The 12,747-nt window shown below is 33.8% G+C and overlaps 1 protein-coding gene across 1 annotated transcript; it reads right to left on the bottom strand.

Annotated features, from left to right (window-relative positions):
• Window positions 3,291-11,713, bottom strand: LOC107630150 (protein disulfide-isomerase 5-4). Its single transcript, XM_016333211.2, has 15 exons — window positions 11,510-11,713; window positions 10,359-10,449; window positions 10,153-10,247; window positions 9,506-9,563; window positions 8,922-9,106; window positions 8,759-8,816; window positions 8,332-8,372; window positions 8,111-8,185; window positions 7,101-7,157; window positions 5,557-5,623; window positions 5,271-5,408; window positions 4,953-5,174; window positions 4,122-4,274; window positions 3,956-4,033; window positions 3,291-3,637 (listed from the first exon to the last, which is right to left on the bottom strand). Exons 1-15 carry the CDS (start codon window positions 11,548-11,550, stop codon window positions 3,560-3,562), a joined length of 1,437 nt encoding a protein of 478 aa, XP_016188697.1. The 5' UTR covers window positions 11,551-11,713; the 3' UTR covers window positions 3,291-3,559.

The following is a 12,747-nucleotide window of genomic DNA, read 5'->3' as shown; positions in this document are numbered from 1 at the left end:
TAATACTAGCATTATTTGTATCAATATAATATATTAATATTTTTTTAAAAGATATTATTTTATTTATGATATACTAAAAGGGTAAGTAGAAAACTGTCCTAAAAACTTTAGAAAGACAAATCTAAATTAAGCATCCTTGATTCTCTTTCCATAAGACACTTAGGGAAAGGTGAGAGAATAATGCGAAGATAATTTATATTATGGAATGATAAGAGAGAAAAGAAAGAAAGAAAGAACGAAAAGAAAATGAGATAAGCAGAGATATGGTGGTAAGTCCACCGAAATTTGCTCTCCAGAAATACATCGGCCAATCTAGGGGATGGTTGCACCTGTAAGACAGAGGTTGCGTACAGAGGTTATGTTTGCATACATCGACTCAAGAGAGTCGCACCTATAAGACAGATGTTGCTTACAGAGGTTATGGCACTAGAAGCTAAACTCAGACAAAGGTTGCTGAGTTAAGTCGTAATATAATTTAATAAATAACAGAGAATAAAAGAATTAAAAGAATAAAAGAAACTAAAGAACCTCTGCCACATGAGAGTAGAGAATATAAGAGAAAGAAATGTATTAATTAAAGGAATCTCTGCCACGGGAGAGCAGAAAATAAAAATTAAAAAATCCAACGAATCTCTGTCACAGGAGAGCAGAGCACAGAAAAGAAAAGAATGTATTAACTGAAAGGATCTCTGCCACAGGAGAGCAGAGGACAAAGATAAAGAAAAAGCTTTAAAAGACTGTCTGCCACAGAAGAGCAGATACGACCTTATTTAGGCTTAGTGCCAAATGTATAGTGGGGATGTCCACACATTGTGAACTATTTTCCAAATGTAAGAATATTACAAAATGTTTAAAAGTCACACTGTATACGACCTGGGCATAAAACTTATATGCACACTGTTTGCATTTGGGTAATGTCGGGAGCGGATAGGCAACCGACACATGAGCTCATGGCCTGCATAGGATAGACATACATCATACTTGTTTGCGCATACTTCTCTGTGATATGTATTTCTGTGATTGTGGGTGTGTGTGCTTCTTGACTTGTAAGTTTTTCTGTATCTCTAGTTTGTTAAAGTTATTTGTATTATGAGGTTTGTTGCTATTGGCCATCTATTGAAGATCGTAAGTATTCTATTGTGGAATTCCTGTATAAGAAATAATAAAATGAATATAGCTATACACCCCAACCCTACTAAGAACTCCCCAGTTCTTACCCCATATTTCCACCTCTTTCAGCTACAGGTGCGAAGGTTTAGTGCGAAGCTACAGGAGCATAGAAGATTATGTTTATGAGTTGAGTTGTTAGAATTTATTTTTCCCCTTCTCGTTTATTCTTTTGGTTTTTAGTGGGGTAGGACTTGTAATTGAGGTTCTTTGAATAAGTCTATATAAATAATGCTATGTGAATATATATATATTTTTATGATTAAATGTTTAAAGTACAGACTTATCGTTTTCTAAAATAAAACTTCGGTTCGTATTCACGAAAGCTCAATATTAAATAAATATAGTATAAAATCAGAGAAAATGAGGTAGGTAACGCCTGAACTTTTAATGCAATCATGAGGTGTTAAAAGTTAGGGTGTTACACAGTAAGTCCTTTTCTCTATTAATTGTTGAAAACATATTGTTGCTGAATTGATTACTGAGACTAATATGATATGGGTATAGGGGTGGCAGCCAGGGTTCTTGCCAAACATTAACATCATCTCCTGATCCTAAACTCCATTAATCTTTTTTCTACCACTTTTTTACTCTCTAAGAGACTTTGCTAGCCCCAAGAAGGGTTAATCCCTTTGTCTGCAGTCAAAGAAGATTTATATCTAGAAGACTTATCCTTTAACATTTTGCTAAGTAGTGCATTAGGACAGTCAATCTCCAAAATTATTTTTTAAGCAGAGCCAAATTTTGTGTACACATGTTTTCGAAACCCAATTTTTCTTTTTTTTTAGGTTTTGTCATTTTGTCTCAACTAATCCATGATATTCTCTTTTCAGTGTCTCTCTGATTTCATCAAAATTGTGTTAAAATTCTATGAATCTCATCTAAAAGTAAATTAAATAGCTTAAAACAGGATAGAATATATACATAAATTACTTCTCTAACAGCTTAATTATGATATGTCTTCCACCTGACAATAAATTTCTCTTTTTAAAATTGTACCTTCTTTTATACTTTGTCTTTGATAGTTTCAAAAGTAGTTTTTTTTTTTTTTTTAATCTTTGTACCGTTGATAGGAGATCTAAGTATTTATCTTGGCCCTCTAACTTGTACTATTTGATTAGAGCATTTTATATTTGATCAAATGAAATAGCAAAATGCCAAGGTTAACTTCAAAGAAGGCATATATTGATTATTGAGCATAGAATAACGTTTGTGGAACACCAAAAGATATATACTTTCGGAAGAGTTTCAAATGTATCGGAAATACCGGTGTTTCAGTTGTTTTAACCGTTGATCTAAATTATAAAAAATATATATAATATATATTAATTGAAATCAACGGTTAAAACAATTGGAACACTGGTGTTCTCGGTATACTTGAAATTTTTTCTATACTTTCACCGAATTTTTTTTCCCCCTATTATATCAGGTACTTTTCACATATTAAAAAATTATTATAATCTTAACCACATTTTTTAAGTATAACCAAAATTGTATTTTAGTAATATTTTTTAAAAAACATTATAATTATCATAGTTACAGTAATATATTAGTGTCATTTACATTCAACAATTTGTTCTGTAGTTATAGGTGTAAGTTTAATTTATCCGTCTTCCACGATTTAGAAAAGGATTTTTTATGCATAAAATAGAGTTGAAGAACACTTCAATCCATGATCAAGACAATTATTAGAAGATTATATATATAACAGGTGTGGAGGCTATTAGAAGATTATATATATATAACAGGTGTGGGAGGCTAAATTAAGAGGGATAGTTTAAAAATTTTGATTAATTTTTTAGTGTTTCAATAATTTTGTCAATTAGAATCCGTCTTTCATTGGTATGTCATTTTTGTTTTTTTCGTTAAAAAAAATTATCACCACTTAAATCTTTCATGATTAGAAATAAAATATAACATGTTCTAAAAATATTATTGGAACATGTATTAAACAAATCCGTAAATGTACAAGTATTACTCTTCCTTCAATCTTCAAATTGCTTCCATCAATTTCTGGTCCCATTTAGAAAATGGCTCAATTATGAATTTTGTGGACATAGCTCACTGCAAAAGCTTGTCAGTAAGTTGTTTTGCATTTACATTCACTACACACAAGCGCATGTTGTAATTTATACATGTTCCCATAAAAACAAATGGATGGGGGAGCTCACACAAATACACACACACATTGTATAATTCTCTTCCATTGTGAAAGTCATTACCGTTATCCTTAAAAGTTGTAATCATCATTCTACTAAAGTAACAATTAAAGTTACTACAATTTTATGATTTATATAGCATACCTATGGAAAATAAACTGATACATGGCCTATAGTAAAAAAGGGCATATCTAAATCAGAAGCCCTAACTAAACTAAAATTTCAACCATTTATCAAAAATTCTTGCCTATCTCAATTTTTTTCATTATTTTAATTGTGTTGTGCAGAATTGAGTCAATAATTCCAGCTACCTGAAATCACAAAAAGAGTACAATGAACAATACATTCTATTAAAGAAAACCAATAGGAGACAGCATAAGAATAAGAGCAAACCCCTAATATCATATCCCTGACCAAATCTTGTCCCTAACAAAACACATGGGACAAAATAGTCTCAAAATTTTAAAGCGACATTCATCCTTTACCATTTTCTTATCAGATGAATTTGTCATTCACCATAAAGAATGACTAAGTGAAAACTTTGTCATCCGTGGCTTTGCTCAAGGATAAGATTGGGGTTTATACTCTAAGAACAAAACCAGAGTACTGAAATAAAAGCAAATACAAACCGTGAAAACTCCCCCAATAATTGCGCAAACATTAGTAATAAAATGTGAAAAGGACCTCTGGCTTTCGGTTATCAAGACCTGCACACGGAAATCAAAATGATAAAACCAAGATAAATTACCATAAATAGTGCAAATTCATTCAAATTCATAACCTCCATGTACAGACCTGCATGGGGGACAGCTCAAGATGGAACTTCGCAACAGGAATGTCTACACTGTGAGCCAGACTGCTATGCGCTGTGTATTCGTACTCCTCAATTAATTTATAACCTTTTCTAGTTATTACCTCTGTTTTAACTATCTGAATATAATGCTCTATCTGCAGACATAAATATCCGATGAATGAATTAAATTTTTGTTCCAATAAATCTCCAAATGTCATATACTAATAATTCGGTTATTATCAGAAATTAAAAGAAATAAACAAGATCAGGAGTCTTCAAATGATAATTTGTGTTAAGAATAATACACATGACTTGATATATTTAGTAATTGATTAGTATTGCATCAAAAATGATATGTGTGAGTGCATTAGAAGAATAGTAGTTATATCTTACTCCTTATAATCGATATTGTAGAAGTCATAACTACTTATCTATAAATTGAGTTCAATATCACTCAAATATTGAACTTAAGAACTAAATCCAGTTTTTTCACCTTCCTCACTCCTCTGTTCTTCCACAAATTCAACAACATAATAAAATTATACCATATTCCAGGACTTGTACGGCCCCTTTCTGCTCACTCCTCTATTTTTCTATAAATTCAATAAATCTTCCATGACCCGTACTGTCCCCTTCTGCTGTTAAGTTCCGACTAAAAATTGGAAATCCATCTATTCAAGAAAAAATGATAATAAAAAAATGCAAATCCATTACTGAGTATGATTCAATTTTGGCCATCAAACCCATTTTATATTTGTCCATTTACTTGTGAATCACTCCTACTTTGTTATCTAAGGTAGATTAGAATCGCTTATATAAAAAAATAAACTTACAGTAACATTTGCTTCTGAAACACGAGGATTGATGAATGATCTACCATTCAGCCTGTCATGGCTGCTACCTATGTAAGGTATCAACCGCTTCACATCGCTCATGGCCCTAGGTGTCAATTTTCTTCCGAAAGAAAGATGGTTTATGACATGTGACATGTTCATTTGAGAAGCATCAAAGGAATGCGACTCTGATCTAGCTGAGACAATCAAGAATCCGGGAACCTGAGGAGTGCATGACAGTTTGTGATAATAATAAACTTAAAAGCTAGGGAAAATAGAGCACGCAATGTAAATGCATCTTAATTCCTGGTTGCATACCTTTTTCACACGTACATATCCCTCAATTCTACATCCACCAGCTGATGGTGCAGGTCTTTTCTCTGCTACATTGGATTTATCCTCCAATGCTAGCTTCTGAGATTCTTTTGGGAGAGATTCTACTAAACTTTCCATCATCTGCAACGGAGAAAACTCATATCAATCTGTTGCATTCTCCAACAGTGAAGTGTTGTTTTAATTACATATGAACCTAAGTGACCAATCTACTTTTAAGTTAAATTTACCCAAATTATGCTAATTCAAAATAGATAGGGTGTGATTGAACCTTGACTAGGCTTTCTGTATCACGATCTCCATAATAGGACTCGTGTTCATGATGTCCATGGTCACTTCTGAAATTGGGAAAGCATTCAACAAACTAGATTAATCAGAACATCCAAATATTTAGAAAACCATTCACAGGCCAGACTGCCAGAGTGATAATGTTCAGGATGCATTCCTATGTTAGAAATCCTCAAATATCCGCTATTTCGGAACCATAACATTATTGTGTAGCCGAATTTAGCAAAATATGGTGAGCCTCAATTCGCTATTGATAACTTGTATAAGATATTATTACTAATGAATTGGATGCAAATATGATTTCCCTTTAAAATATCTAGCTGACCCAAAGCAAACATGACAGTGTCATATACCACAAATGGTTTCTGTGAACTGCTTTAAGATTGCAAGTTTGCAACCATTTCATCAGTGAGTTATAAATCAACTTATTCGTCTGTTTTCAGAAAATTATTTCATAATAGTCGAACATTTTCCAAGATATTTAGTCATTTCCCTTCCTACTTTTTCCAATACACCACATTATTTGCATCCTTATATTCTGCTACTCTGAATCCATATTTATACAAGGATATGAACTACATTAAAAAAGGCCGCACACAAAGCGTGCAATATAGTTTGTCTAACCTAATACAACCATTGTTCCAAGGCCCCCCTTTGATATGAACTATAGCATTGTAGGGGAAAAATTTAATGTATGTAGTAGTATATATATATAATAAAATAAAATAAAATAAAAAAAGAAGAAAAAGGATCATATATATTAGTTTTACCCAGAAAGGAAAGGCAAATAAATATCAGAATGCAGACCTATTATTGTGAGGTTTGCAAAAGAAAAACCAGCCACATAAATGCAGTTAGATTGTCTTAATAATCATGAGTATTATTAAGACATACACAGAACCAAATAGAAAGAAAAGGGCTGATTCAGGATGATCACACTCCTTGATATTATTGAATTATGAAAGAAAACTGCAGAAAAACAAGACAGTATAGAGGTGCTTGGCTGAGATTTGAAGAGCCAGCCTCTCTCCTAAGCCTTCCTATTCTCTCTTCTTAATTCCTACCTCTCTCTCACTCACTCTGTTACTAATAATAATACCCCCTACACCCACAACCAATTCAGTTAGGATCACTCCCCTGACATTCTTTCATGCTTCTCCCACTACTAGTGCCAGGTGGCATGTTAATTACAAGAATATCCCCATTTTTATTATTCCTCTTTTTACCCTCTACATTCCTCTTCCTGCTGTAATGGAAAGGTAATGGCAGAATCTTTCCTCTCTTAGTCTTAGAAGCTTCTACTCTCACCCCTGCAGCCATATTTGGGTAGGTAACACTATGATATGTACAAGCATATGTATATATATGAATATTAATGCAATTTAGGTGGCACTTAATGGAACAGCTGCTGCAGGCAGTAGCATATCTCTCATATTTTCTTTTTTCTTGTTTAACCCCCTTGTTTCTGGTTAGAGGGCAGGGTGTTGGTCGACCATTGGTTTTAATCAATACAGTTATAATTGTTACCTGAGGTCAGTTCCTTTCCGAAAGATGCGAATAGATGGATAACCCTGTATGTGATTCCTGGAAATTGATATTGATAATGAGATATGAGATGCTTATGAACGCCAAAAGCACAGAAGGAAAAAATTATAAAATAGTGAGAAGAAAAATAAAAAAAGAAACTATCGGAAAGAAAGCAAAATAAATTACAATAAGTACTTTCATCCTCAATAGTCAATGTAGCAAGTATTTTCATATTTGGACTATGGGGATGCATATCTATAAACCTACTTCATGAAATCCATCCTATTCATAAAAATGCAGATATGGAACAAGATAGAATAATTTGCTAATGAACTCGCAAGAAGCTCAATGCTTCAATTTAGTTCTTTCTAGTATAGCATGGCCCAAACATTATTTCCCTTTATTTCCAACAAAATAAACAAAAGCCCATCATCAAGCATCAGGCATCAGCATCATCAGGTGTTATCTCAGCACCTCGTTCTGAAGAAAAATTACAAATCATCGTCTCTAGTCAATATGTGATTGTCCATGATGCAAATCAATGACAATTCAACAAAACTTCACACTGATTGCTGACTGCCAAACATAACCCTCCACTCATCGCACTTCTTTTTTCAAAATTTGTTTGTTGAATCGGTAGACCAGATCTGCATCGTGCTGCACCAGATCGGAGCAGAGATGGAGGCGGCGCTGGAGATGGAATCCGGACCCCCTTTCTTTTTTAATATTTAAACGACAGAGTTTTGGGGGGTTTTCTAAAGACTGGCTGGTTTCCGGTTCGGTTCAACCAGCCAGTCCTAAGACGGTTTAGCGGTTCACGGGCAGTTCTCAAAAAGACAGTTTTGGCTTATCAACCGAACCGCATAGTCAAACGGTTCCCGGTCTGACCGGCCAGTTCGGGTCCGATTTTTAGGACATTGTTACTTACAGAACGTAAAAGCTAAATAACTTCAAGAAAGAAATAGCATCTTATGCAAAATCATAAACCAAAATAAAAATATCAATAGTACCTCCTGCATAAATCACCTTCTCGAGTGCAATCTACCTTTGTTACAAGAATGCGTCCATCCATTTCGGGATCATACCTATATAAAAAGTAATCACACACATGGGACATTGAAGAGAAGTGATGGATACAATAACTGCACCAACTTCACAAATTAAAGGTGGCAGTAGATGTTCAAGTGTGTAATTACAAGAAATGAGAGAAACAGAGCAACAATTATAGTACCTCTCTTTCATTATTTTAGCTGCCTTCTCCCATGAAGGTTTCTGAAAGAAAATAAAAAGAAATATAACAAATTAATACTAAGATTTTAACCATTACCATCTTTCATTAAAGAGACGAAATATTTTGTCATTTCTTGCCTTGTTTCTAATAAATTGGTCAATAATCTTTCAAGGACAGAATATATTCAAGTATTAGCACCCTTTGAATAACATTAGTTTTCTGCATAATATATTTTCCTTACTACTATAGTGTAACTGATAGAAAAGATGCACTTAGCACTTGAATTAGCCTTTGCCACTACTACTTTTCAATTAAGAAACAGTACAACATTGTTGAAAAAGAATCAGAAAAATAATCAATATAGGAAACAACAAAGAAATCAGGCACTAATCTTATTTCTTAATTAAAGAATCAGACTAAATATTACCAAACGCTGACACCAGGAACACCAAGGAGCATAAAAATTTACAATGGTAAGCGGAAACCTGCAAAATGTTCATTAAAATATGGGGTGAACAATGCATAATTACCATGAAATATACAAGAAAGGAAGGAGAAAAGAATTATCAATCATGTATCGGTCCACTTACTGATGAACATATTTATCAAAATTTTGTTCTGTGAGTGCAAAAGAACCTTCAACGTATTCTTCATCTACTTCATCATCATGCCTAACAGCATTTGCAACGGGTCCTGAATGAAACTCAGCACCAGTGGGCCTTAAACTTGAATCAATAGAAAATTTCCGAACCGTTTTTGTTATATTGAGCCTGTTCTGAAAATTAAAGGTACGAAGTTAAGAACGTGTACTCAAACAGTTCAGACAAAAGGTAAAGCATCATAGGATAGGCATGTATGAAAGTGAATAAGAAATATAGAATCTATATGATAGGGACCAAATATTTGATGATTTGAGGTAGAGACATTGCAGAGCAAGAGAGATGCTCATTTGGTAGAGCATATTTTTGTTGTTTACCAAGGTAAATTAATGGAAATGGCATGACAGATATGTTGATATTATTATTGTTCTGACAGTCTAAATAAACATAACAAATTTGCCTTCATTAAGCTCAAAGCATGAAGTAAAAGAAGCATTTCACTACTTAAAACCAAGTGAGAGAAAACTTTAAACCAGGAGCATTTTTTCCATAAAAAGTAGAGAATAGAATCTTACTGTTCCCAGCACGTCTTTCACATCAACTGATGCAAACTCACATGAGAGCGCAGGAAAACTGCAAGAAGATAAGTGAAGCCATCAGACAGCAATGTTGGAGAGTGAGAGAGGAGGGTATTTACATAGCCATGAAATTAACTTAAAATGCTAGGTAGAATATTATCAGCAGCAACAATTGGTAAACAGGTTGGGAAGGAATGGAAATTCTTAGACAAAGTAATAAGGTATGAGAGATAAAGGTGCATTGCTTTCGTAATGGTTATTGACTTCATATAACATTCACAAACAAACATGACACATCAAATATCAATATTGGCTGCCGGACCTTTAAGTCTCATCTAGTTAGATCCCTAACCCACTTCTAGTTCAACAATTATCTGATAAGCATAGACAGTTTCATTTTATCAAAAAGTGTTCCAAAACCCAGTTCTGAAATGAGCATGAAAGGTATGTGAAGAGTGTATTTTATTCACATAATAAGCACTGTGCTTTAAATTACTAACCTATATTGTTTCTTTAAAAGAATTTCTTGCTTTCAAGAAGTTATTTTCTTTGGTGAATTAACCAAGAGTTTAGAAACAANNNNCATCAACTTTTAGAAACATCATATATGATCAAAGATAGAAAACAACTATATAAGCTTCTACCTGATATTGAAATCTATACGTAAAAAGTCTCCATCAGAACTCTGGTCAACAATCACTGATGTAGAGGTGCTTACAGTCAAATAATTATTTAGTTCCTGAAACAAGGTTGTAAGATAAAATCAAAAATGAAACTTTACTTCTAATTCTATTTTGAAACGTAACAAAAGATATCACAATAAACAACCAAGAAGTCATAAACCACTTACCATTCCAAATAAAAAGATCATGGAGAAAGCTGCTATTATGGATAATCCCGCCCCTGATAGTGACGCCTCAGTCAAATCTCGTGGGATTTTCCTGTTGACAGAAGACAACAGCAAGTAGATAATTATACAGGGACAAAAATGGAACATATGCAACTTGCAAACTACGAATAAAAAATCCAAGCAACTTAGAACAACTACTCCACATGGATCCTTTATAGTTTTATACCGTGACCCCAAGCATGTACACTTCAAGATGCAAAGCTTTGCTTAGGCATATGATATCAGATATTCATTCATGCCAAACCCAGCAGCAACAACAGCAACAAATATCTATTCCCACTAGGTAGAGTTTGATAGATGGACCAAACAGAGCCTTTGTGTTATGTCATTAACCAAGTCTAGTCTAGAGTGACCAGGTAATCCTGAATCTATTTTAATTATTCCAATTACTGTATGTCTAGATTGGGATGGGGTGTTAAAATGGATCTCAGATTTTCATGAATAAGCTCCATGTGCAATTTTAAGTTTAGTATAAAACATCAAACTTATCCATTAAAATTTCCATCCAATTTTCACCCTTCAATCAAACATCCTCTTATCCTTATTTTTTTTCTTGGTATTCCTACAACTCTACATAATGGGCTATCCTTCATAACATCAACTCTCCTAGCTTCTAGCATGTGATTCATGTCAAACATGACTGGAAAATAAATAAATACATAAACAAAACATTTCAAATCCTTATAAGGCATTTCAAAACTTTTGGTGCTTGCAATGTTCTCTTCATGCTCAAGCTGTGTTTCATTGACTCGGGTAATGAAGAAGTGAAAATGTTCGCTGTGCAAAAAGTCACTGATTAAACACTGGTAACCAAAAACTCAAAACCATTTTCCTATATTCTAATTCTAACTCTACTATGATTCGAAAATGGTACAATTCCGTATTTATACTCTCACTAATACCCAGCTACAAAAGTATTACTATCGTATCAAATCATGCACTTGAAGAGCTCAACATTAATCAGTAAATGGCACAGTACCCAAAGATCTTGCAGAAGAATGCACATTTGGTGGATGATTTCACACTACAAATACCCTAAGAACAAAATTCCGAACTCGGAAAAGGAGAAAAGAGTGAGAGATTGTTGTGACCTGTAAAAATCGACGGATTTGAGTTTGCTGGCAGAAATCATGGCTCCGACGAAATGGGATGAGAGAGAGAGAGAGAGAATAGCTGATTATAGATCGAAGCAGTTCCTTCTTCTTCTTCTACTTCCTTCTTCTTCTTCTTAGCACTTTCTTTCTTCTTAATATCTCTCTGTCTCTCTCTCACCCCTTCAGCTCTATTTTAATTTCTATGACGGTAAGAGGAAAATATTGGAATATTGAATTTCGATTTAATTTTTTTTTTTAATGTTGAAGGATAATTGTTTAGAGAGTAATAAATTTTCGGGTTTATAATTAATACATTATTAAATGTAAATGCACGGTAAGTTTGACTAAAAGAATTCGCTAACAAGTGAATAAATTTTAAAAATACCATTAAAACAAACATTCTGATAAAGTTGTTAAAAAATAATTTTTTATTAATATTATGATTTTATGTTCTATTTCACTCTCGTGCTCTATTTTACTTTTAATGAGAGTTTTTTTACTCTTTTTTCACGGTACTATTTTACTATTGGTCACTCTCTATTTCATTTTCGATGAGAGTTTTTTCACGGTACTATTTTACTATTGGTCACTCAAGAGGATTTACTATTCAACCTTAGCTTTCAAAGTGGTCTTTGCTGATTCACACGAGATTGCACGTGAGAGCGTAAGTTAGTGGTATTTTCAGCTATTGGTTTCGGCTAGTGAACTTTCGTCATCTAGGGTGCAGTACTTCGTCGCTTCGCCTAGCAGCACGACGCTTGTATAACTCTCTTACAACCTCATTTTCACGGTTTACACTGCTCTCATTTTGCTCGTCGCTACTACGAAAATCACTTTTACTTTCTTTTTCTCTGACTACTAAGATGTTTCGATTGGTCAAGTTGTCGCTTGACTGCCCGTCGATTCAGTAGCAGTTCAAAAAGTTGACCTATTCGTGAATCTACAGATCTACGCTTATTTTCAACTCCTCGAAGTATTTCGTCGCTTACTGTGTCAGGAAAAGCTCAAACGACCTTTAACAAAGGGTACTTGTACCCGAAAGTGACACCAATGGGTAGGTAGAGAATACCTAGGAGTGCAAGACAACTCTCTCTAACAAATTCGGCAAAATAGCCTCGTAACTTTAGGAGAAGGAGTGTCCCCTCACAAAGGGGTCGCAATGACTAGGCTCGTGAGACTATTTACCAAAAACATATATCTCCGCAAACTCATAAGACTCTATATGGAGCTGACAC

The sequence above is a fragment of the Arachis ipaensis genome, chromosome B03 (assembly GCF_000816755.2).
Source record: "Arachis ipaensis cultivar K30076 chromosome B03, Araip1.1, whole genome shotgun sequence".
NCBI lineage: Eukaryota > Viridiplantae > Streptophyta > Magnoliopsida > Fabales > Fabaceae > Arachis > Arachis ipaensis.
This window is presented reverse-complemented; position numbering and strand designations above follow the sequence as displayed.